Source organism: Mixophyes fleayi, chromosome 12 (genome assembly GCF_038048845.1).
Source record: "Mixophyes fleayi isolate aMixFle1 chromosome 12, aMixFle1.hap1, whole genome shotgun sequence".
Classification (NCBI taxonomy): Eukaryota; Metazoa; Chordata; class Amphibia; order Anura; family Limnodynastidae; genus Mixophyes; species Mixophyes fleayi.
Window position 1 is genome coordinate 10,065,710 of NC_134413.1, and position 26,444 is coordinate 10,092,153.

The 26,444-nt window shown below is 42.5% G+C and overlaps 1 protein-coding gene across 2 annotated transcripts in view; it reads right to left on the reverse strand.

Moving 5' to 3' along the window:
• Positions 1 to 26,444, reverse strand: part of CDC42BPB (CDC42 binding protein kinase beta) — a 79,151-nt gene that overhangs the window by 2,913 nt on the left and 49,794 nt on the right. The window contains exons 13-37 of one of the 2 annotated variants that reach the window (XM_075193359.1): positions 24,694 to 24,936; positions 24,175 to 24,285; positions 23,072 to 23,316; positions 22,522 to 22,627; positions 21,604 to 21,728; positions 20,099 to 20,204; positions 18,813 to 18,863; positions 16,707 to 16,855; positions 16,164 to 16,252; positions 16,007 to 16,080; positions 13,150 to 13,245; positions 12,660 to 12,737; positions 10,548 to 10,653; positions 9,971 to 10,107; positions 9,146 to 9,285; positions 8,877 to 8,958; positions 7,442 to 7,661; positions 7,144 to 7,206; positions 5,425 to 6,021; positions 3,713 to 3,810; positions 3,309 to 3,393; positions 2,627 to 2,747; positions 2,318 to 2,435; positions 658 to 775; positions 349 to 404 (exon numbers count right to left, since the gene is read on the reverse strand). In XM_075193359.1, the coding sequence (XP_075049460.1) occupies positions 349 to 404; positions 658 to 775; positions 2,318 to 2,435; positions 2,627 to 2,747; positions 3,309 to 3,393; positions 3,713 to 3,810; positions 5,425 to 6,021; positions 7,144 to 7,206; positions 7,442 to 7,661; positions 8,877 to 8,958; positions 9,146 to 9,285; positions 9,971 to 10,107; positions 10,548 to 10,653; positions 12,660 to 12,737; positions 13,150 to 13,245; positions 16,007 to 16,080; positions 16,164 to 16,252; positions 16,707 to 16,855; positions 18,813 to 18,863; positions 20,099 to 20,204; positions 21,604 to 21,728; positions 22,522 to 22,627; positions 23,072 to 23,316; positions 24,175 to 24,285; positions 24,694 to 24,936 (3,414 nt within the window). The remainder of the gene's footprint in view (positions 1 to 348; positions 405 to 657; positions 776 to 2,317; positions 2,436 to 2,626; positions 2,748 to 3,308; positions 3,394 to 3,712; positions 3,811 to 5,424; positions 6,022 to 7,143; positions 7,207 to 7,441; positions 7,662 to 8,876; positions 8,959 to 9,145; positions 9,286 to 9,970; positions 10,108 to 10,547; positions 10,654 to 12,659; positions 12,738 to 13,149; positions 13,246 to 16,006; positions 16,081 to 16,163; positions 16,253 to 16,706; positions 16,856 to 18,812; positions 18,864 to 20,098; positions 20,205 to 21,603; positions 21,729 to 22,521; positions 22,628 to 23,071; positions 23,317 to 24,174; positions 24,286 to 24,693; positions 24,937 to 26,444) is intronic. The other variant, XM_075193360.1, reaches the window with a different exon arrangement.

The window sequence follows — 26,444 nt, forward strand, 5'->3', positions numbered from 1 at the left end:
GGGAGAACACCCCTCCCAGAAGGCAATGCATTGTGGGAAAGGGCCTTGAGAAACATTGTGGGTGCTGCTCATCCTTTGATTATAAGCAGGAGGTGCTGCTTCTATTTGGTCGCACCGCAGGAGGTGCAGCCTCTATGGGGGCCTAGGGTGAGAGGGGAGCACATCAGAGGCCTCATCTGAGCATGCGAAGGTCCAGCACAATGCAGTCCCAAGTCAGGACTTTGCAGAGCGGCGGGCAGGGAGGTTAGAGTGGCATGGCAGAGCCCCTGACTGGCAGCAGTAACAATCTCCGCTATCTATAAATAAGGATATTGCAGTCAAAGAAATCCGGGCGTAGTGATTCTTTACCTCTCTTTCCAGGTCCTGATCAGCATCTGATATACTTCGTGATGAATCTCCGACACCTGCAGAACAGATCAAATTTTCAAACCAGTTACTATGTAAAGACCCCACCAGTCGGACACTATAAATCTACACACAAACATCTGGAAACACAGCTGTGATCAGTGGTAACAAGGGGTCACGCTGGACATGGTCGCGCCCCCCCCCCCCCCCCCCCCATCCTACTGTCACATTTATTACGGGCTTTTCACTCATGTCTTGTTTCACAAAACCCCATAGAAGTCAGAAAAGGACAGTGATGGGCGACATAGGTACCTGAAGAAGGCCACGAAATGTAGGATCTGCTCCTCAGCTGCTGTTGTCGGGCAATGTTGGTGGAAGGTGGACGCGCTCTCCCCGGAGGGTTTTCCTCTTGGGGTGGTGGCAGGACACTCTATGTACGAGGAACAAAATCAGCATTACATTGAATGGTTCTGATCAAGGCCGTCTCAGTGATGTGCACAGTTTTATACAGGTTAATGTTTAAAGAGTTCACATGCCCCAAATATTTGAATACACCTAGTGGAGTACATAATTATCTATATATTTTATTAAGTGTAAATAGTGCAAACTCGGTCAGTGAGTCTCACATGCTGTTGCAGTCGCTCTCACGCAGCTACTACCCCTCACAACACCCTCTGGCAGGTCCCCCTGACATCCTAGTAGCCCCCACTGTTATTGTCCTTGTGCCTGCACACTCCCGCAGTGTGTCGTCCATGGTCAACACATTGCCCGCCAGAAAAACAAGCCTGGGTCAGCCGGAGGGAGAAGTGTGCCCCCAGGCACCCCCTCGCTCCTGCCCACACAACATTTTTCAGATAACAAGCCAACTAGGGGAATAAGCAGAAGCGATGGGAGAAGAGGTTGGTTCCCAATGTAGGACCCATACGGGTAACCTTTGCAGCGTGGGTCCTAAATTTGTTAAATTCCACCCACAATTTAATTTTCTATTTTAGGTGAAAACACCCTTTAAAGTTGGAGAATGTTAGTAAAATGCAGCCTGTCTCTTTCAGCTTATTAAAACCAAGGTCGCTCCACAATCCAGAAGTTAAACACATTTTATTTATGTTTCATTATTTTTTTTTTTGTTTTAGCAAGAAATGAGACGTCATAAAGCAGCATCACATGTAGACTGTATATCTGTGTATAGACTCACAAGATAGATCTACACTAGTAATCTCTACGGTCACTGCACAAGGTGTCAAGGCTGGAGGCCACAATTACGGAATATCCACCAAGCTTGAATCAAGGCCAGCTGCTATTTCATGGGACCAATGCTGGCTACGATTCGGTTGGTAGCTTTATTGCAATTTTTATATCCTACTAGTAAGTAACACCCACCAATAGCGTACCGACACGAGCAGGCTGCTGCCTCAACAAAGACACTTGCTGCAATGTCTCTGAAACATGATGAACCCAACGTGTCATAATATTTAAAGGTTCACCCGAGTGATGAAACAATATCCATAATTAAGAATTAAAGTGTCTACTGCAGATCATTAAGCGGATCCTAAGGCGTACACCGTGAACATGTTATGCTGCTTAGTGTTAGCAAAAAGAATAGATAAGAAATCGGAAATGAAATCAGAATTGAGCTTGGCGATTAGTTGCAGCGGTTTCAGTTAGCAACGTTGAGCGGTCGCTGGAAGCATTACTCCTACCCTTGGTAAGGAGGTGGATGAGGAAGAAGAGGAGGAGGAAGAAGACAGCGAGCTGTGCTCGTTCTGCAGAAAGACGTTGGCCGAGACAGAGCTCATGTGATAGACGTGCTCAAAATTTGCAGGAGGTGAAATCAGAAGAGAGTTTCGAGAGGACGGTAGGGGAAGAAAGTCGCTCTGTTATTTTTGAAGGAAAGAAGAAAACGACCACCGAGAATAAGAGGACAGACAGATCGACATGGCATAGAACAGATCGTCCACTTATAGAGTTATCTTACCAGAGGGAGATCCATAAGCACTTGCATCCCATCTCCTGGACCCATGTGCGCCACGTGGTTGAAATTGGTCGGGTTTGAGATCATCTTTGACCTTAATTCGGGGTCTCTAAGCATTTCCCTGCAATAGAAAGGAGTTTTTTAGCTGAAAAAACCCCCCAAAAAATAGAAAACAAAAAACACAAAGCAGAACAATTGCAAGAAATAGTTGCAGAAAACACAAAAGGACTACAACAATCACCGAAACAGGTCAACAAACAAAACAGAAATATCACCACGAATCGTAACAAAAACCGCAGCCTAGACAGCTACCTTCGTTGCTGCAATCTCTCCTCCTCTGGCACTTTAAACACAAATCTCCTTTTACTTCTGGTTCTAACCATTTGTTTTTTGCTGTTGTCGGAAGTCTCCGGTACGGCCAAAACCGGCCCTTCTGAAATAAATATAAAACACAATAAGAGTTATTAAAGTACAACTAAATCTTCAAAAAGGACCTACTAACATAAAAAGTTATTTAAACTTGTTACACATAATGAAGTCTAAGATAACTATTAACGTAGACAATGTATCATGTGACACTGGTGGCCATACTGAGCGGCCCCCCATGTGTGGTCTCTTGACATCTGGTGGTGGAGAGATGCTATTCACTTCCTGCTAGTCTATGTTGATCCAGAAACAGCTCATTTAGTTTAGGTCCATTTATTGCAGCATATATACGTCAGAATAGCCAAACGTCAATATTAAATAAGGAGCCAACGCGTATATATCTACTTTAGATTATAGCCATCTGTTAACGAGCAGATCTGTAGAACATTTTAACCAGAACCCTAGTTTTAAGAATCACAAATGACTATTATAAACTAGGAAACATCTAACCCTGCGACAACAGACAACCTAGGCATCTCAGCGATGTACGAATACAGTAACAGACAAATAGGACGGACCCCAAGAAACCCCCAACCTAGAAAAGGAAGTTCCACGGAACCCAACAAACCTGAGGACGTGCTGCTCAGATACAGAAGGCGCGGTGGCTCGGAGTTCAGCAAGTTCAGAGTACCTTCTACGTTTAATGGCTTGATCTGTCGACGAAAGACAAAAAGTATTATTTAGTAATATTTATACAAAACCAACATACGATGCTGCATGTTACAATTGGGAACAAACACAGTGATATAAGAAGACTGGGTACTGACAAAGAGGTAAGAGGGTTCTCTGCTCACAATAGGGAAATAGGCATTGATTACAAGAGAAGTGCCACAGATAGTATATTGGGTCCAGTCTGATGGCAATGGGAAAAAGTGCTCAGCGGAGCTATAGGATCCAGACACACAGCAAAGGATAAAACGCGTTGTACAATCCCAGCAGAACATAGGAAGCCGTAACGGATGTCCAGCTCACCTTCCTTAATCCGACAGTCTGCACCCAGTCCATGGAGTGGACATCAAACACATCGATCCCGTACTCGCTGTACACGGTCACGTAAGAGGAGCTACAACCTGGAAGAGATCCACTTTGTTCAGCACCATCATAAACAGAACAGAAAATCACTTTTGAGTGAGGATTATGGATAAAAATCCTCACTATTTAAACGTCTCACCGTTAGGACATGTAATATCTATATAGGGACTACACATACATTATCTGTGAGCAGTGACTAAATCAGTGCTAGTGTTCATTTTCTAGGGTCTTGCCCTCATGCGCCCCCACTGATTGAACAGAACGGATTTGGAATGGGGGAAATGTTACAGGACCCTGGGGATCTCTCTCACAACCACACTCGGCAGTGATGTCCGGCTTGAAATCTAAACTCGCGTTGCTCACACCTCGTAGAGCTCTCTCTTCCATAACATGGGGACGCTCTCGCAGCGGCCCCACCCGATTCCACCCTATGATTGTCTAAAATATTGTTGCAATCTAACAAAGGAAGACTAGAACTATAAGTGACAACTAGTGATACAATGGAGATAACCAGATAGTGTCATTGCAGCCTTAGGAAACGTAGGGTATGCATTTCAAAATAATTATAAACACATTCCTCCTCCTTTCAGACAGCTCCTCATCAACAGGGCTATCAGCAGGGTCATTTCTCTCTAATCTTAGGCCAGAGTTTCTCAGTATTTTGGTAATATTTGGCAATATTAAATGTTTACCATGTACCCCGCACTGTGCATACATTACTCATCTAAAGAGTGCACTTTAATTCCATTAACCCACAAATGTATTGAAATTGAATAAAAAGTAATTATTTGTGTTTAAATGTTTTTTTAAAATACCCATTCTAAATGGTTTTCAATGCTTTATTCATTCTTTTTATATTAAAAGGTTATTTTGAGTTTAATGGAACTGATGAAAATGCCTCTTTAGTCTGATGCACCCAATTTTAAGAAACCCTGTTAGACTTTAAAAAAGTAGGAGGGCGGGGCACGAGGCAGAAGGCAGGGACAGGAGGGCGGGGCAGGAGGCAGGGGCAGGAGCACGAGGCATGGGCAGGAGCACGAGGCAGGGGCACGAGGCAGAGGCAGGAGGCAGGGACAGGAGGGCGGGGCAGGAGGCAGGGACAGGAGGGCGGGGCAGGAGGCAGGTACAGGAGGGCGGGGCACAACTTCTAGTCAAGGTCACAGAATCAAACTTTAGTCTAATCTGAAACACTTCAAAAGGACAGCTCATTACCGTAATCTCTGTAATAAGTTAAAACAGTACATTTAACCAAAGAATGGCACTTCTCAGTATTAACAGATCAGCAGACATTTTACACAAGTGTCACAAGCTACAACAAACAAATCTGCCAATAAAGCATGGAGGAGCTGGGGCTGCAGGTGAAGAGTATTAGCCGATAAGTTGCTGCATTTAATACTGTGAATAAAAAAAACAGTACAAAGACGTTGCCTATGGTAACTGGTATCTCAAACACATTGCATTAAAAAATAGGTAAATGTAATTACAAATTTGTAATCCCAGTGATTAAATAAAATGCAAATTTAGACTAATTAGTCATTAGTAACCCCTAAGATGAAACAAGTGCAAATTTCTTTTGTTTGTTTAAGCAAATAATTCCTTGAGAAAACAAGAGAGGTGCAAGAGGTCGGCAGCATTAAGAGAACTATACATACTGCAAGCGACGGGGGTGGCTGGCCACATGAGCTCCTGCAAGCGTGACCTTCGACCTTGCGAATCCACGTACACTCCCATCTGACTGAAGCACAGCAGATATTCGTCATTACCGAGATCCACCCCGCACAGCGCGTCAACCGGCTGCTGAGAGAGAAAGGCCAGGGAGGGGTCGCTGGGATTGACCAGATTGATTGGCTGTCCATCTCCGTGGATGTTTAACAAGGAGAACCCCGACGGGTAGCCGACGCAGAGCTTGTCCCTAAACACGGCCATCCACTGCACGTTCCCCGGGGCCTGGAACTCGCTGAACTTTTTATGGAATGGTTTAGTTCTCTGGATTTCATAGCAAAGGATCTGACGTTTGACGGCCACAAACAAACAAGAGGAGGCCGATTTCTTCAGAGTCCCGATGGTGATGAACTGGCAGCCCTTGGACTCCGGGAGCTTGATGTCAAAACTGCCCTCCGAGCCGTCTAGGGAGGTCCAGGGGAAGAGGTGGACGTGATGGTTTCGGCCGCACACGATGACCACGATCTTCTCCTTTTGGGCCAGTTCGATCTGATAAACTTTCTTACAGTCTGCCACTCGAACGATCACTGTAATGACAAAGCAGAATGTCACTAGGTGGAACAGTCACCACAGGTTACGTTAAAATAGGAACTCCGCCATCAGGCAATTTTGTCTTGCAAACATTCATTAATTTTTGCCTTTCAATACAACAGAGAGCCTTGGGCCTGTGTATGGAATATAACACACAGAACTGCCTGGAAGACAATGTTGTATGAAGGTGGGATTCTCCTCCAAATGGGGTCCATTCATTAGACTGTTGGCCCGCAGCACAATAAGCTGCAGTTCCACTTTACTGTCTTACCTCTGCTAACCTGTGCTAGACAACGGTAATTAGTGAGTCACAACATTTACTCCCAACCTACATACTTATCGATCGGGTATCTTATTTTTGTTATTCTCAAGTCAAGAGTAACGATGCGGGATTTGGGGTGTAAACAGAGCAAGAATCATTATCTTTTTCTAAATACGTTTCAAACTATCTTTAATAACTTATCACGCTTATAAGAAAACCCATTTTATGAGTGACGTTGTCTGGTCAGGTGCAGTAACGGGTAATATTCTCACATACTAGAAGGGGTGGGGAGGGGGAGGGGGGTGCTACTAATGATTAGCCACAGCATCGACCACTCAGGGCTCCTCCTTTTTTAAGATTTTTGCCGGAAAAGAAATACAGCTGCAGTATGATTTTCTACTTAGGGAAATGTTATTCTACCCACAGTTTAACTGGTAAAGAGTCCTAGGACTAGATTTACTAAACTGCGGGTTTGAAAAAGTGGAGATGTTGCCTATAGCAACCAATCAGAATCTAGCTTTCATTTATTTAGTGCATTCTGAAAAATGATAGCTAGAATCTGTAGGCAACATCTCCACTTTTTCAAACCCGCAGTATAGTAAATATACCCCCCTAGACTTTGTGGCCTGTAGATTATTACACATCAAGACACTCTGAGGTTTTAGGGTGATCAGACAGAACTCCTCTGGCTACTACTGACTAGCATAGACCTACCCTCTTCCTGGCAGGAAATGCAGAGACCAAACCATTTACAATGGTCTTGGGACACTTCGATACCACCATACAATCCCGTGCCAGTTACACTAAGGCAGGAACACAAGCAATATTTCTTTATTACACAATTAAAAGAACTTACCATCGCGTGTCACCTCTATTACATACAGCCCCTCTTCTGTCCCAACTGCTATACGGTCTCGATCTAGGAGGATGGGGAGAAAGTATTTTGTAAAAGTGCTTCAGGACTATCCAAAATGAAATTATGATGCATTACAGTACAGTAGAACAATGGAAACAGAACAATTCAACTCGCTGCTATTAAAGTCCAATATTAAAATCAGGAAATGTTATTAACAATCCAGGAAAAGTCCCAGTTATCCAATATCAGTCACCAAATGGCCATAGAGATCTAATAAAGACATGAACGGTGCTCCTACCTATAATCGCTGCTGCCACGATAGTCTTAATGAGAGGCAGGGTGCTGTCATAGGCTTCCTGCGGGCAGTGTACCACCTTGTTCCTCAGATGGTTCTTCTGTAAGATGGCCTGCAGCCCCTCCAGGATGCCCACCCACTTCCTCTTCTCCGTCTCGCTCTCCGTTAGGATGAGCAGAGAGGTGGTGGTTTTGGAAGGAGCACCTAGAAGAGAAGCTGTCACCTGCACAGCCGAGACGCCAAGTATTATAAGGATGTAACATCCAACAATGGACATAGAAAACTCAACCTTCCGACTGCAATCAAAAGCCCAGGACCCAGGACCCATGGCCAACACCAGTTTAATTCGTAGCTGCCTCCGTTAAAGAGGTTTGTAACCTGCGGAAAACCTCAACCTTAGTGTTATTTAATTTGAAGAAGTTTGCAAGAATTGTGTGTGCCGTCTCTAATGCTGACTGTATGTGATAGGTTAACAGACATTTGTTCAATCGTGCCTTCAAAACCCATTCACACCGCTCCCTGAACCACATAATCCTGGTGCGGTAATTTGCTGGGGTAGACAACAACGTTAAGATGGTAGATGGCAGCCAAGGGACCGTACGCAAGCGTCAGAAAGCCATATATAGGATCAACAAAAAAAGAATGGTTTTGTAGAGTTCACATTGACAAAGAAACGAGAACTAGCGACAATCAATATAATCAATCAAGATTTGTTCTCAAGATTGATGATAATGCAAAAATAGCTTTAGGACTTGTGTAAGAGCGGCAATAATTCAGTTTCTTCACAATTCTTTGACAGCAAAACAGCGGAAAGACAGATGTCCAGGCAGAGACCATTGATCACTGGTTGGGAGATACTGGTATAATGCAACCAATCACTTTAACGCAGAGGATGGAGGAGTGGGGATAGAGGACACACTCCACTTCCTCACATCCCAGTTGCACCATCCAGCTTAATTAAATGGCCGTATGCACCACATCAGCGACTATAGAGATGAAGGATATCTGCGATTATCTAGCTTATAAAGAGAGTTGCAACTGTCCCTTATGACGGCACTAAGGAGAAGACCCAAAAACTATTTCATATCTGGGTTTCTGTAAAAACAACTATTTAGGATATTAGGGATTATAAAATGATACTCTCACGCTGCCATAAGCCTCATGAATGTTACCTGTTGTACATGGAAATCTCCCATATTATGTGCTGTCTTATGATCTACGTCAAGTAGATGTTCTTTAAGTTTTTTCAACAAATTGCATCTCCGTAAACATATACTGTAAATTTTATGCAGATAACACAAGAGGTAACCCTACTTCAATTAAATCGTCAAAATAATAAGCACAGCCCACCCCATGTGATCTAATTACTAATTAACTGTATTTTTCATTACTTGCAATAAGTTCCAGATCAGACACACAAGTTCTATATCACACGTACCCTAAATATGCACGGAATGTCCTTGCGGGTAGCGTGGATCACATCCGATGCCAAGACGGAACTCACCGAAAACTCTTCATCTCTGAATGAAAACAGAACGTGTTAATCACAGCGCGTCCGGGAGGTCGTATCACAGCGAGTACTGAACTATTAGTGATATATATATATATATATATATATATATATATATATAATTTTTCATGCTCATCGACACAGGAAGAGGAAGATGATATTACCAAAGTGACACCATATTAAAAGGACATACACACCTGAGATCCACAACCTGACTTGCAATAACTCCGGGCTGTGTGGACTTCCCTTCCGGAACATCGTACAGAAAGAGCTTGCAATCACATACCACAGCGTACGCCCTCTGCCACCCTTTCTTCACCCCTGTGGGCTTCGGGATCTGTCCAACAGAACAGGTTACTTTTATGTTTGACAAATGACATCTTAAAAACAAATTCTACTCATCAGTTATTCAAGGTCCTTACAGGCAGGTGCGTTTATATTCCTAGTCTCTTCTCGCCCGTCACATTGGCATCAGACAAAAACAAATCATATTTTCAAATTCTTTCACTCTAAACAGCACCCACAAGATGCCCATAGATTGCACACTCAGGTCCTACTAATCTGACCTGTGTGAATCATGAGACTGGGATGTTGGACGTCACCATATAATGACAAGGGGATATCTCTGCGTTACGGAACAAATGGGATTTTTTTTTAAATTCTGTTAATGGAAAATATAATTCCATCTAACTCCCAAAACATAGATCAGTTTAACTTAAGTCTAAAAATGCTTTAATCAAACTAAAAAAGAAACCGTGCAATGTTACCCACCTGGATTCTCCCATGTCTAACTTAATTTATTTAAAAAGTTATATTGCAGTGAACCCAGTAAAATTTTGCTCAAAGTTCAGGATAATTTGAATATTGACCATTGACTTTTGTATTGGGGTTCAGAGACATTCCTATCTCTGCAGAACAAATAGTACTTGTGGCTATGTAGATAAATAACATTTCCATGTGTACACAATGATTTCTTACACAACATGTATAAATATATAACAGTAAATCAGACATGTCCTTACCCTCACATAGCCCTTATAGGCCGTTCCAATACCGCGTTGTACATCCACTCCGAGGGGCCTTTTGGACTGTTCCGCTGGGATCGGACACACTTGTGGGGAACTCTCTTTACAGGACACGTGACAAGCAAAGGGACACACTAAAAAGACACAAGAAACCGTTCTAAGCCACAACGACCCATCCAACACATGGATCCTTTATAACCAAAATAACACACGGGCAAAGACAAATTATGGTTTACGTGGACGAAAACGTTGCTGTAGTGCAAGATCTTATGTGCGGTGTTTTATCAGACTTGGATTATATTATAAAAAGTAGGGCTGGTGCCTTAATGCTGCATATAGGGAGAGATTCAATTGGCGGCAATGTGGTGGAGATTCCGGAAACACCTTCCGCCAAAATTAATCTCACCCATAAAGTCTCAGACAGAGCAGTTAAAATATTGCAATTATTAGCACTAGAAAATGTTATTAAAGCCACAAAAAATTGAAACTAAACAGTTTATAAAAAAACAACAAGAGCAGAAAAATTGTTTGATATCCTATACCAAAAACAGCTTATATGTTCTCGGGCACGAACCTTCGCAGGCGTAGCCTTGCCGTACTATCCCGACCATGAGGGACGTGCAGTGGGAACACTGTGTAGGGCTAGCGAAGGACTTTATTGCCAGCTGGTGGGCCTTGGGCTGGAGAAAAAGAATAGGTTTCAGTTATAAATAGGACGGTTCTTGTCTTGCGGACCTCTACGATGACATTTATGAACAGAAGAAAAAAACAATGCATACAGTAGTCCCTACTTGCCAACTCTCCCGGAATGTCCAGGAGACTCCCGAAATCTGAATCGGTCTCCCGGACTCCAGGCAGAGCAGGCAAGTCTCCCACATCCCGCAATCCCCTGTGACAAAACGTCATTTTCGTCACGGGTCTATTGACCGTCTATACATGGCATCAGGCAGTAATCTTCAACAATCCGGTTCACATCTAACCAACCCGACATAGAAGTGTGAAGAGAACAAAAACCGCCAAGATTCAGATTCACACTTTAAACAATAATACGTTAAATTAGATCATTTATTTTACATATATATATATATATGTTTTCAATGATATAAAACCACATTTTAAGTGTTTAAAGTTTGTATCTGCATCTTGTATTTATAATTTATCAGACACATCATAACGGAGAGGTCGGGGGTGTTTTAATGATTGTTTTATACATTTGACAAATTAAGGTGCATGGACCAAACCCAGTCGGTGCATGAGAACGGTCCACACAAAGGGAGATCCCGTCAGTCCACCTAACAAACAGTTTTGTCCCCAGTTCGGCAACACCTGTTGTAAATATTCTGTGGCTGAATGAGAACCACCATAAACAGCAGCCCCTGACTATACCCACATAACCACATTGTTACATGAAGCAAAATTACAAATCAAACCTCCCACGCTCCTACCAGCATGATGGTGCAAACTAAAGCAAAATTAATGACATTTTAATATAACCATCTGCCAGACGGAGTCATGGCTGTACCCGGATACAATTCTAGAGACCCCGCACTCGGCTCTCACATGAACATGACCAGTGCAGGGGAAGGAAGATCTGGAGAACAGACTTACATTTTTCTAATGTTTTTTTTTTTTTCTTCTGAATAACCAACTAGAAAACTGTGCAACATAATCTAACAGATATAAAGGAGTTTAATGAAATTTATTTATAAATTAAAGGAACCATACACAAAGTGAATTAAGCATCACAATGGACAAAGGAGACAGAAAAGATGATCAACTGGCAACACTGCAATTACACCAACAAACTTGTTCCCAGAGATAAAACAGACCAAGTAAGAATTAACCTTAATGTGTGCCCTGAACAGGCAGACGGATGAGGGATGTGAATGGGGTGCTCCTTGCGCTGCATGCAGCCATTAGGGGGCGCTGAAGAGTACAACAATATTCCAAAACTATAATGTATCCTCTAAACAGACCGGTACAAGGTTAACACTGAGATCAGCATTTTCCATTTACTTTATATCCATTTGATCCAGATCTAGCCTCATTCTATTAGTAGGAAGCTTAATGGCAGAACCCTTTGTCCTTCTATTAAGAAGCAGGCACTATTATAAACTAGTCCGGGGTTGCGACACCGATATCGTCACGTCAGCAGGAACACAACGCGTAAGACATACTAGGTAGACACATTATGGCTGCCAAGGTTAAACGCTGCTCGTGGGAAACTGAAAGTGCTGCCGGCTGACACGACCAGAAGAGGGACCTTTACATGAAGCTTTTGGCTTCCTGGACTGGGCGCTGCCGGGGGGTACGGAGGACAGGAAGCCGGGCTGGAGACACTTCTGTTCTCAGAAAACGGACAACACTGCTCCCTTGACACCGGGTAGGAACATTGTGTCAGCACATCAGACAAGAACTTGTTGTAATCAGCTGATTTAACACAAGATATTGCCGTGTGCTGGACAGAACGTAGAACGAAGGAATCACTGATAGGGTCCGTTCCTCCACAGACTAAAGCCCGTCGCTCGGGCTGTAGTTACGGCAGCCTATAACCAGGGGGCGGCTGGTAACGTTTAGATCAGGGGAGGGGCAGACTCGGCTCAGCAGCCTCTTAGGAGCGTTTTAAAGGAAAATAAATGCACGTTGCCCATGTTTATAGGGCAATCTCTCTTTTAAGTCCACTTACCTTTGGAATATTGATAGAAATTGGTGTAAAAGTGGGAGAAGGAGCAGGAGGCGTCCGAGGCTGAGATCGTATAGACTCCTAAATTAAAGAAATATTTTTTATTAAATTGAAACTTTAACATGGAAAGCAAGTTAATTATAGTACAAAGGAAAAGACTATATCTGCACTAGAAAAGAATAGCTCAAATTTATTAGCGATATAATTCTGCCCCCAAACTTTTACAGAATACGGCAGTGTGCAGAAAGCAACTTCTGAATCGCTTTCTGATTAATAACCACTGTCTATATAAACACACATCACCCTCCTGCAAAGCATATCAGAATATAATTTTTTTTTTAGTTTCACACAATTTCTGCTACACATCACATCGTGGAACACTTTTGATCAGAATGAGGTCATGCAACGAGTAGGCGGAGCCTAATTGTTGAGTACACAGGGACTGATGAACGGATTAGACAGTCACACATAAAACAAGCGCACACATTCGCACCTCCGGCTGTTGCTCCTGGACTGAAGGAACGGTAAGTGCTGGGGCCGAGATGTCCAGTTTGGGGGTAGGGATTTCTTGATCACTGATCATGCTGGTCTGTAAAATAAAACAAAGACTTTGAGAATAAACATTATAAAACTGCTGCCACATCCGAGACCAGGATTATATGACCTTTCACACCCTACGGTGACATATAAAGGACGAAAGACGTCGCCAAGATGTTCTGCGATCATTTAATAACAGGCTTCAGGCGGGGCAGGGGATGCATTATATCCTTATATCACACCAGTACTGGTTTTAGGACAAAAACTAAAACACTTTAGATATAATGTAATTAAAGTACTAAAGTGTATCCAAACATGTATTTTCTTATTCTAAATGTGAGAAAGCAAAGCTGTAACTTGTGGGCAGCGTATCGGCGACCAGAAGACGCAGTGGGAGGAGTTGTGCGGAGTCTGCTGTGAGCAACGGGATATCGGGAGGTAAATATGATGGAGGGAGTAAGGAATGTAACAGAAAAGCACTAGGTAATTCCTACGCAGTTTCTAAACAAAAAATAGCGATACTGACGTTTAACAAAATTAATTTATTGGGGGCAGCGGCTGCAGGTATCAGCCCGGGGCCCGGCTAGGGAGAGGGACAAATATTTTGCTAGGTGGCAGTGCAGCTTTATATTCTACATTAATATTGTTCTGCTGGCAGTGTCTTAGAGGACGTACACACATATTTCTATCCTCGGAAAACAATACTAAATGTCTTAGTTCAAATATTTTGAGTTTATCATAAGAATGTTATAACAGTAAATAAAGTAGCCCTAGAAATATTTGTTTTACACAAATTTCTTTCAAAATATTTCTTTTCTGCTGCCTCCGGGCTCGTACACACGGGCGTTTAAAAATGTTTGTTAGCAGAGCCGAATCCTTGTACGCGTCTTAGAAAGTGTGTACAGAGCCGTTTGTGCACGCTATTTCTTTGTAATATTACCACTAAGTGTACGAGGATTAACCTCACCCGTTGAATGTGTGATACTAACAGGATGGTGCACAAGCGTCAACATTTTTTTTGCAATAAGGGTCACGAGTTCGATTCCCAACTAGAGCCTATCTGTTCTCAAGTGGTTTCCTCCCCTCAGTCCAAATACTGGTAAGTTAATTGGCTGCTGACTATCGTGTATAATTTAGACTAAGCTCAAATGGTGCAGGGACTGATTTTTTTTCTCTGCATGCAGAATATGGCGGCGCAATATAAACAATAATAAAAATTAAATCACTTTTAATGCGAATACAGAATTTCTTAGGATGAACTTACTTTGAACGTCTCCCACAAGCCCAAAAAAAAATCAAAATCATTAGCTATGATCAGTGGTTATAATCCCACGTCCCCTGAACAGTTAAATGGTTAAAACAAGTATTTAATTGATAATGGATGTTAAAGCAGCAATCCCACACTTGTTTTCTCTTTACAATGCAAGTTAAGTTCCTAAAGTATGCATCCGACTTATTTTTCTGAGCTACCATCCCACATATCGTCATCACCTTTTTGGCAGGGAGAGAAGTATGGCTGCCAGCCACACCCACAGACACTCAGCTCGAGACTATGAGGTCATGTGATAGTGAAGGGGGAGATGGAAGGGGAGGGGATTTCACAGAGCACAAGCAGATTGAGCTGAGAGGCGCTACCAAGCCTCTCTGCTTGCGGCACGTGCCATGTGACTGTGGTTGCCATGGTAGTTCCACGCACAACTATAAATCATTAACAGCTTCTAAGAAACAAACCAAGGAAACATGGTAAATACCAACACTCAGACTATCAGTGATTTATAGTAAAAAAGCAAACAAACCACACCTAGATTTCTGATGGGATTGCTGCTTTAAAGTAGCTTGTTGAGGCCTAAGTTTCATGTAAGGTTAATGAGACATAAGAGAAAACTATCAATCTGGGGATTAGTAAATGACATGTTTCATATCACTGGTATAGAGAAAGGTTATATGTCGTTTAAAAGGTCAACTAGGTTACGGGCTTTTGTGATTGTCATGAGTGAAAGCTGCGAGCGGACTTACGTCTTCCCAAAAGGCTAGGAGTGAGGACGTGGACGAGGTAGACACTGGCTCCTTTGTGACAACGAATATGAGGGACAAAACATAAGTACTTAGCACCCATAAATTCAGGGTCACAGACACAGCCAGTGCAATTACTAGAGCAATGGTGCTTCGTTGTTTGTTCTCGGACCCCAAAAGAGTGAGCTCACAATAGACTATAAGTATAATGTATTTGGGGTACAGATGAACCGCTTGGGCAACTATCTACTAAAGAAAACTCCAACTGTGGAGACATTTTGGGCCCATTCAACAGCTGAACAGCACAGTATCAATAATCACTTTGTTTTACAATACAGAACTAAAACATGACAGTATAAACATTTAATGAATTGTGTGACTGACATATAAGAGATTCTGCCCAATTTCATGTTTCTTCCAAGAAGGATATCAACAAATCACAGTATTGGGGAGGGGGGGGGGTTAAGCCATGAGTCTAGACGGCCAACTAAGGGGAACAAGATGTAACACTCAAGTTCTTTTAAGTAACAATATACTAACAACAGTCACCAATGTAGGTCAGAGTTTCTGGAACTTCTCAAAAGCGATGATATTTGAGATACAGGGTTAGGGCAGATTGAACTATTGGAGGTAACAAGGGGGATCTAAGAGGCAGGGGTGTGGTTTTATATCGTGTCCACAGGTTGATTTAAAAACATTGCAACATATGAAGGGACTGGGCAGTATCCGGTGACTGGGGTATGATGGTAAATACTGGTGGAGAGTAATAAAGGATCGGTGGTCATCTCAGCATTACTCACCCTAAGATCGTGCGGTAGGGGGGAGGTGTTAAAATACTCAAAAATAGACTCCTGAAAGTCCGGAAGCTTCAACCCTAAAAATAAAAATATGGAATTAGAATAAAGAAATGTATCGTCCGGGCGATAACTATGGAGTCTCATCGTCTGATGTACGGACCGATCTCATCTTTGTCCTTCAGTTTCTTCTTTAAACTTTCCATTTCTTCCAACAGATCCTTGTTCCTGCCCTCCGCCTCTTTCAGTTTACTGCAATACAGGGAACACACATCAGTGCTGGGCTATCCCCAAAAAGTAAGACCACCGCAAATAAAATACATCAACACGCTTCTCAGATACGCACAGTAACAGCATAGGAGAAAACACTTTATTGCAAAATGGTTTCCAATAAAGGATGGGAGCTTATTAGCCGTAAGAGATGTCAGAGTTCAGTACTTTGACAAATAAAAATGGTTATTCACCATATTAAGACTACAAATGAATTGGTTTGTACACACCCTACTGCAGCTATTGCTAAACAAAGTATTCTGACCAATACATTAGTCATCTGAAGGTGAGAAATCCAATCCATATTAAAGTTATAAAATTGAGCTTCTATTTATAATTCAAAGCGATTTTAGACAGAAATGAAGGCCCCATGCAATTCATTATATACATCTATAAACTGCAATATAAAAATATACATAAATAAAAAGCGTAATACTTTTCAAATGAAATGTTTGCATCCTTTGCTTTCCTCAGCTCCTCCTGGACTACGTGTTTGGCTCGTAGCTCTGCATCCAGGGCAGACTGCAGTTCCAGCCGGGCCGACATGTCCAGTTTCTGGCTTCTGCGCACCTTCCACAGCGGATCCTGTAAAGAGCGCGTGAATGGTTAAGGTTTCTCCCTGAGCACCGGCGCATTGCACGCGGCGCACAGATCGGCATCACGGTTTCAAAGAGAATATATCCTGAGATTATTATTACAGATCCTATAGAGGGCACAGATAAAGTAGTGTGTGGTATGACGTATAGAGCCTACGGGAGTGCCACCATCGTACGCTGTATGTCTGGAGACCAGCTTCCAATGGAAAGTGCAGGTTTCACGTGGTTCTCAGTCACTCTTTCGTTTTAGAAGCAAAAAAACAATGGACCTCAGACAAATACGCAATTCTGTAGGCAGCAGAAATGTACATATGAGGCTGCACCCTTATACCTGACAAATGGAGCGTAAACGTTGTTCTAAACACTAGAATAACCCATGTAAGCCACAAGACTAAAATACACTGATAAATCTACTTTATCACAAGCGTATCATTTATTTTATGTCTAAACAAAACTTTTAGAAGTTAGAAATAATTTAAAGCGCAACGGTCTAAACTCTTCTATTGTTGGAGCTGAAGTGTTTGTGTTTTTTTACTGTTGATTCCCTTGTTGGTCTGACATGTCTCCCAAGACTCTTTTCAACAAATAAAGTCCCCAACCCCCATGACCAAAACTGTCAAGTGTTATATACTGAGCGCTAAGAGGGATGGACGGACTTTCTCCCTCTGCGCTACGAATGCACGTGATTGGCTCACGGTGGCACCTGGCTTCAAGGACACCAAACGGAGGTGGAGTCTTAAGGACCTCATAAGATAACATTTCTACCAAAGTGATCTACCCCTTTAACCGATAGTGTTGTCTGTAACCTAGATAGCTACGTGCCTGTGGTTCTTAGCTTGGCCTAATTCATAAGACCGGGGATATCTATGAGAATTGGTGCAGAGGAAAAAGGCATTGTTGCCCATAGCAACCACATTGTCATTTTGCTAGATGCCCTTTAATTGGCAAGCCTTCAAAATTTCAACCAAAACATTTTTTTGCAGCACAGTATTCAGACGCCATCTAGTGATCAATATTGGAACATCTGAAAACAACTGACTACTGTAAACACATTTAAATTGGTTGCCACGGACACCACCATCTTTTTCCTTTGCACCAGTTTTCTCAAATATTCCTGATCGATTCCAAATCAATGGGAAAAAAAGCAAAAAATGTGAATTTGTAATTTTATGGATATCGATAACAAAACAGCATCCGATAAATGAATGCAGGAAACATGTTTGTCTTTAGGATAAATACTGTCAGGATAGATTCTCTTTTAAACGCAAGTCTGATTTAGACATTAGGATTAAAATGTATAAAGATATTGCAAAAAGAGACATAGATCATTTCACTACCGATCTCTGTATGATCTTATACCGCAGATATAAGGAGAAGCGGCATTATATCACCACCATCACCAATTCATGCCATGCTAGGCACCAGAAAACAAGGGAGGTACAATCCACAGGAGGCACTGGGTGTACCTAGAGAGGTCTCATATAAAGACTGGCCAAACATTCACCTCCCTGGACGAGCAATCTAACTACACAGACCCGATGTATCATTTTCTGATTGGTCGGCAATAACGGACGGTCAGACTGATGTGTGCGCCCAGTTTTACTTGTACAAACGCAAAGCATAATAAAATAATATAAATGGACTATTTACAGTTGCAAAAATTTTGTGAAACTTTTGTATTCACATACACACACACTCTATATATATATATATATATATATATATATATATATATATATATATATATATATATATATATATATATATATATTATTTTAGAACTGCTTAACATACAGAGATATAGATCAGATTGTACAGAAGCGACAATGAGAGGCTGTTATTCAGCGTTGACACCATAGACAGTTTCCCACCACCAAAGTGACGTCACCAGATAACTGCAGGGCAATGCCGTGTTTGATCAGAGGGTGATCACACGTGTAACTCACCAGCCTATCTGAACTGTAAGGGGTCAGGCCTTGCTGGAAGGGCATGTCATGCTAAAGCAACAAGCAGAATACAACATCTGTTATCAGAAATGGACAAACGGTACAATAAACATCTACTAGAGTGGGCTTCCCATCACAGGCTGCCCGAGTACAAGGCCACCTCTTGCTTTGTAGGACTCCCATCTGCTTGATATTTCTACCAGATACTAATCTCTTCCTATCACTACTGCCAGTGGCACGCTATGCAGATGAGAGGGAGGAGACGGATTCCTACTAACATTAAAATAAATACATTAAAATAAATACAGACATGTCTATTGCAGATGAAAGGATTAAAACAAAGGAAGATACAATGATCAGCTAAGAATTGGTCTAAGACATAATGTGGATATTGGATTGGCAGATCCACTCTATAATGGCCTTTAAAACATGCATACAAAAAAGTTACACGTATGAACTCGATCGAATATAGAAATGTAACCGATATCACAATTTTTCTGCAACAGTTTTATAAGAGGGACATTGCTACTGTCGGGGATCCTTGCTTCTTCCACCATTGCTGTGCCCCCCTTCCCCCTTATATCTTCACACTGCCCTGTCACATGCAGCCCTGTCCTCACTTACACAGTCACATGACCCCATCCCACATTATCAGCGCACTTATCTCCTGCTGCTGTGACCATTCCGATGACCTGATTGGCTGCAGGCTGTTCTATTCCCGCCCACTTCGGAACCTAAGACATGCTGTGCGAGCGGGAGTTACAGACTGGATACAATAAGATGCTGAGATTCTAACCAAATGCAACCTAATACTAACCAGCACCCACCTTGTGAAATATAACACTTCCATCACAAAAATACTCCTTTAAGTTGACTTGAGCAAGTCTGTTACATTGCTGGAACTATTTACTTCTCAACATCTTTGAAGGCTTTTTATTTCCATATAAGTGTTAATGACATTGCCATCATTACTAATTTCTGTATAAGCTGTACCCTCTGGCACGCTTTCTATGCCAAACGATTCTGTCGACCACAGGAACCAGGAGGACGTTACCACAGAGAGTTAATAGCTGTAGTTTCCTTCAATGTTATTCCCAGCACAAACTTCTACTTAAATCTAAACCATGCGCTCTATTATAATAAAACACTAAGTTTATGGTTTGCAAGTAAAAGTATTTTGCTATTCTACGATTCACTGGACTGAAAAGCATTTGTATTTCATAGCAAAAAGCAGCCACCTAGGAGTCAATCAAGAGATCTGTACGTAGCCAGATGGCGGCACCTACCAGGGTTCGAGAGCCCAGACTGGAACTTCTCAACGTCTCCAGTTCTTCCGTCATCTTAGACGCCAAGGCCTGCAGATAACCCCGGGCATCCTTTTCATCGCTTACCCTGGAAGGAAACACAGGTCCAACCATACGGTGTAAAGAACAGGTCAATGACAACTGGTACGCACAGGAAGAGCTGGTGACCATCCTCGCTGGCGTAAAGCATAGGACTTAAACAACAGGTCAAAAAGGAAAAACAGAAGACACATTGCATAAAAAAGGGTCATTATTGCAGCTCACAAATAGGTGAACTTGTAGAACTATCAGAACTAAACAGATGAGTCTGGTTCCCATCACACTGCACTTCTTGGCACAAGTCTTTTCAGGGATACTATGGGGATATTTTCTGACCCTAAAATTGCTAATAACAGATCACAGTGAAATATATTTGTCAAACCTCCAGTAATCACATAGGAACTTTTACATTTAAATTTGTGAATGTTAAAAGATACATTTTTCATGGTGGAACAACACGTACTTTATGCTCATCAGCCCATGATGGAAGAACGATCTGCCAAGCAAGCCCCCTGTTATCTTGAAATTATATGCATGAGATATACAGGAGGTAATTCTAGGTTGGCACTAGCTGGGTACCCCCCTTTGCTGGCTACCACCCTCTGCTGGTCTGAGTCGCTGGGTACCCCCCTTCCTCTGCTGGTCTGCATCTCTGGGTACCCCCCCCTTCCTCTGCTGGTCTGCCTCTCTGGGTACCCCCCCCTTCCTCTGCCTCTCTGGGTACACATCCCTCCCTCTGCTGGTCTGCCTCTCTGGGTACCCCCCCCCCCCCTTCCTCTGCTGGTCTGAGTCATTGGGTACCCCCCTCCTGCTGGTTTGAGTCGCTGGGTACCCCCCTCCTGCTGGTCTGCCTCACTGGGTACCCCACCCCCTTCCTCTGCTGGTCTGCCTCTCTGGGTACCCCCCCCTTCCTCTGCCTCTCTGGGTACCCATCCCTTCCTCTGCTGGTCTGCCTCTCTGGGTACCCCCCCCCTCTTCCTCTGCTGGTCTGCCTCACTGGGTACCCCCCCCCCCCTTCCTCTGCTGGTTTGAGTCGCTGGGTACCCCCCTCCTGCTGGTTTGAGTCGCTGGGTACCCCCCTCCTGCTGGTCTGCCTCTCTGGGTACCCCCCTCCTGCTGGTCAGAGTACCCCTCACATCCAACCAAAAAAGAAGTCTACACTGTTCTTCTTAAGTGGTGCTGAGCCGCATTTCCTGTATCCCTGAGACTGGTAAGACTTTATCCTTCTAGCTGAATATAAAGAAATATTCCATCTAAGAATCCTTCTGGAGCCTAGTTATGTAGCACATGTGGACGGACAGCATAATAAAGCAATGCATAAAAGTGAAGTACTGGCCTTTGTTAAAACACACCTAGCAAACCACAAAAACAGATAAGGGAAATGGCACTTCCTTGCATAACAAAGCATTGTACGAAGGCCAAGACTACAGAGACACACAGAACCGTACCACTGGATGATCTCCGCAATCTGAGCTTCCCAGTGGACGACCGATTCCTTCTTGGCTGTCAGGTCTTGGAGTTCGTCTTCCATTTGTCTGTTTTGTGCAGTTAGTTTATCCACAAAGGAGCAGAGCTGGAGAATGACAGGAAACCACATATATAGATTAGTAGACGGAGCCGAATGTCAGGCAGACGCGATGAATCATTGACATACAGAATAATTACTGTTAATGTTTTTATAACATGTATCTTATTAACCGCCTCAAATGTCACTGCCTCCGGTGATGCCGATCCTTAATTTGTGGTTCAATCAATTTAATGGAGATTTTCCCCCTTGATATAACGGTCCAAAGGCGGTCACTGAGGTATGCTGCGGAGACAGCAAGCTGCTCGCTGTGTCCTATAAGGCTGCAGATATTGTCTTCTACACTGCCCAAGCCAACGACCTGTCAATCACTATGATGTGACTGGGGCACAAATTACTGCCTCAGGGTTTTCAGCCGAAATCTGGGTAACAATTTGACTAACACAGGTGGCAGTTCCCTGGCACTGAACAACCAAAGATGCAGCGTGTTACAAAGACGTACGCTTCATAAGTCCTTTTAAAAAGAAGAAGGGGAGAAGTTGCTCATAGCAACCAATCAGATTCTAGCTATCATGTTCTACAATGTACTAGATAAATGATAGCTAGAATCTGATTGGTCGCTATGGGCCACACCTCCACTTTCCCTTGTTAGAAGGTTTGATAAACTACCCCCTTGGCCTTTTCTTTGAATATTTAAGCAGTTATATCAAGCTGGATGATTCATTTGAGTAATGTTTGAGGGAAAAGGGACATTATGAAAGGGAAACCATTCAATTGAAAACCACCAATGACAAATTTAAATAATAGCCAAAGAAAATGTGCTAAAAATGTGCACTCCTACCCTCTCTGTCTCCGTGGTCAGCTTTTTATTCTCTTCCAAAACAATGGTTCTCTCTCGTTCATACTTTTCCTTCACAGTCCCGACGGCCTCTTCCATTTCACTTTGCCTGCGGAAGAGGGGAGAGAAGAGTGTTAAACACGCAGCAGACGAGACAGCAGATGGTCTCCCGACCGTACACAGCCGGTAGACAAGCTCCAGAAAGAACCACGTTGCAATATATATATTAAAAAAAAAAAAAAAAAAGGCCACACACTAAGCACAAGTGTTAGACAGCAGATGCGTCATACACAAGGTGTATGCTAGACAGGACAATTGTCAAGTGGAAGATGTGCGGTAGACCGCTCATAGCTAGTAGATTGCTTATGGCTGATACTTTCTTGTAAAAAGACATGAGATCCCACATGAGTGGATGTGCGCTAGACACAAGTCGGGAGCTTAAATGCACATGTTAGACCATAGGTGGGCGAGAGAGCACAAAAATCTTCTACACGAACATCACACAGTACAGTAAACTGTTGTATAACAAACATAGGTGTCCAGCGAGCCTCACCTCTCCCGCCTGGACTTCTCCAGTTTATCCTTTAAAATGAGAATTTCCTTTTGAAGGGCGAGCTGCTGGCTCTCGGAGTCATGTATCCCCTTCTTAATGTTCTTTATTTCCAAGGAGTGAGAGGTCTCTCGCCGGAGCAATTCCTCCTCGTAGTACAGGATCTTCTTCTCCAGCTCCGATTTGATTTTGGACAGCTCCTGTTGGTGCTCTAACGTGATCCCAGGGGTGCGACAACCCTGCTTCAACTATCAAAAGAAACAGAGGATTCCAAATATTAGTGAAGTCTATACACCCAAAATCATTAAAACTCCAATGCTGTGCTGAGTGGGGAAACGCTGTTAGTGTTCTGGATGCATTTGTAAACGCCATTCAGTTCAATATATACTTAATTCCAACTCAAACTATGAACATTCCAGACCGTTAGCAGGAAAAAAAATCCTTGCACATTTTAAAAACTTCTCCTAGATCTTTAGCCTCATCTAACTTCCTATGGATCGACACAGCTAGAACTTAGAAAAGGTTCAACTTGATGGATGTTGCCCCTTTTTCAAACACATAAACGATGTAACTAAAACACAATGTGAGAATCGCTCCCAGTGCGATACACAAAGTTACAGTAATTACGAGAATATAAAGGCAAACTACGGAACCGATAATTCTGACAAGTGTTGGTCCTAATATGTTTTGATACAATAGATACTGTTTGCATAAGAAAGTAAAGAGACAGCATATTTAATGTGAGCAAAATTGTGCAGGTTTTTATAGGCCATCAAAACAAAAAAAGTTTCTTTTTGGGTGGAATTAGAGATCAATGAAATAACAAAATCACTAACTTATACTTCTCCGGATCACTGTAATGGTTACAGCAGGGGATACTCTGTCCCGCTCAACACAGGCTTTCTCAAATTGCTTACAGGGTTGTCAAGGATAGAGAGGGAGGGGCCTTGACAACTCTGCTGGATTTAAAAAAAAAAAGCCTATCCTTAAGCATGAGAAGATCTCCTATTAGGACTGTTACAGTCACCATAGGACCTACCAGATGGAAGAATCAGGAGAGGGCAGATAAGTGAAATGTTCTTTTATTTGTTTTTAGGATCTCTCACCTTAAGAGCTTCCAGTTCACTCTCCAGCTGTTTAGAAAAGTTGTCGCTGTGTTCTCTTAATTTGCGTTCTTTTGAGGCCTCGGCAGTGACTCCTTCAAACTGAGCTTCCAGCTGGTACCAAAAAGTGCAGAAAGAGGTGAATACAACTTACATGTAAATATGGCGAATATTAACAAACAATTCCTATGAAAGTACCATCTCAGCAACAGCTCGTCAACCTGATTGGCCTAAAGATGCCCACAGCACTGTGATTGGCAGACACAATGTGACTGTTTTAGACCTATTTGTAATACTAGTATTTAAATCAGCAACCCCCAATTTCTTATTAATTGTGTCAGTGTGTCATTGATCTGGAAGCCACAATATCATCAAGTTAAAAAGCAGCCTTCAGCTACACAGATGCAGCCATATTGTAGTGTAGAGGTTCCCAGTGAAAAGACACACTGCATTCTCCTGAATATTGGTTAAGGCCACAACAAAATGGCTGCCCCCATGGTTTGTCATCTACAAAATGTTCACCTCTTTCCTGGCTCTCTCAGATTTCCGCATTTCCTGACGCATGGAATCCAGTTTTTGCATAACACCTTCCAGTTCTTCCTCCTTGTCCCGGAGTTGACGGGAGAGCTTTTGCTTCTGAGAGCGCAGGTCGGCCATCTTCTCGTTGAGGTCGGAAAACTCTTGTAGGGCGAACTTCCTCTGCTGATGCGCATCCTTCAACTCCTTCGTCTGAGCTTTCAACCTCTCCTGAGCTTCCGACAGTTGCTTTAAAAAGGAGAGAAAATGTAAACATGATAGCGATCCTGTTGCCATCACTGGCGAAATGTCAATATATTCTACACAGGGGCGAAAATCCTAGTAAAAAGATCACTTGGGGGTTAGTGCTTGCACTCATCGAACGCAAGAAACCCCCCAAAATATGTTGTAAACGAGTAATTGTTTTCCATCGTTAATTGCAGAACTGAATTACAGACCGCCACAAATCGAATATTCTAGACAAAGACTACGTTAAAGAATTAGAATATAAATAATGTTTTGGGGCTGTTAAATATCTGGTCTAAAATTAGACCTAGATAGAATTACCAGAATCTTTTATGACCGATTTCCTGTAACAGAACAAATTCCTACAGACGGATATGCAGAAAATTCTGTAATTTTCCGCGATTAGAAGGACAAAAAAACAGCAACATTAACATGTTGTCATGAGTGTGTCTAGCCTGCATGGTTAAAAATAATTTCCCATACCCATAGGTAAAACCGTTTGGACACCTTTTATTATAATATATATATGTAGATTCAGGGAAACGGGCAGTTTCACTAAACCTTTGCATACAACTATTTGTGAATCAAAATAATATTATGCAAAAGCAAGACAAACATTGGTCATTCTGCATAAGTATTTCATGATCCAACAACAAGCCAGTCTAAGTTAGAGACATATACGAGGGAACTCACAGCAACACAGCCATAAAAGAGACAGACGATATTCGAAAATAGAACCATTTTTCCTAGTTCTGAAGGTACAAAATAGTGGAAAAACAACAAGATCATTTCCGTGTTTGCAGATGACAAAAGAAAGGAGATGTAGATACCAGGGGGGGGGGGGGGGGGGGGGGAGGGTGGGTATATGTACTAAACTACGGGTTTGAAAAAGTGGAGATACTGCCTATAGCAACCAATCAGATTCTAGTTATCATTTATTTAGTGCATTCTACAAAATGACAGCTAGAATCTGATTGGTTGCTATAACCTCCACTTTTTCAAACCCACAGATTAGTAAATATACCCCCTGGTCTATTTTTGTAATGGTTCTAACTAGATGCAGACTTTACGTGGGATATATAGCAATGCAGGGTAGGTTTGCTGCAGATCACACGGCTTCCTATATATACAGAAGTGCTTCCGCCATACCTAATAATATACAAACTGCAAAAAACAGGTGAACTGACCGTCTAGTGACGGGAAACAACAGGACACTGTCACTATATTACATTCTAAAATAAGACATTGTAGTCAAACATGCAACGAAAGCAACCGCTTATTCTGCGTCCCCCTCACATGGCTGTGTGTGGATATTTGTAGAGTAACTATATCTAAACAAGACCTGCAATTAAGCTTGCCCCCCCCCCCCCAAAAAAAATGGGACTGCTTTTGTTTTACTAGGTGACCCCAGAACTAGCTTTTGTAGCAGCTTCTGTGAAGAATAGCAGCCTTCTGGCTTTTTATCTTTTCAAGATGCATTTCAGTGGTGGAAGGATGAAACAGTGATATCA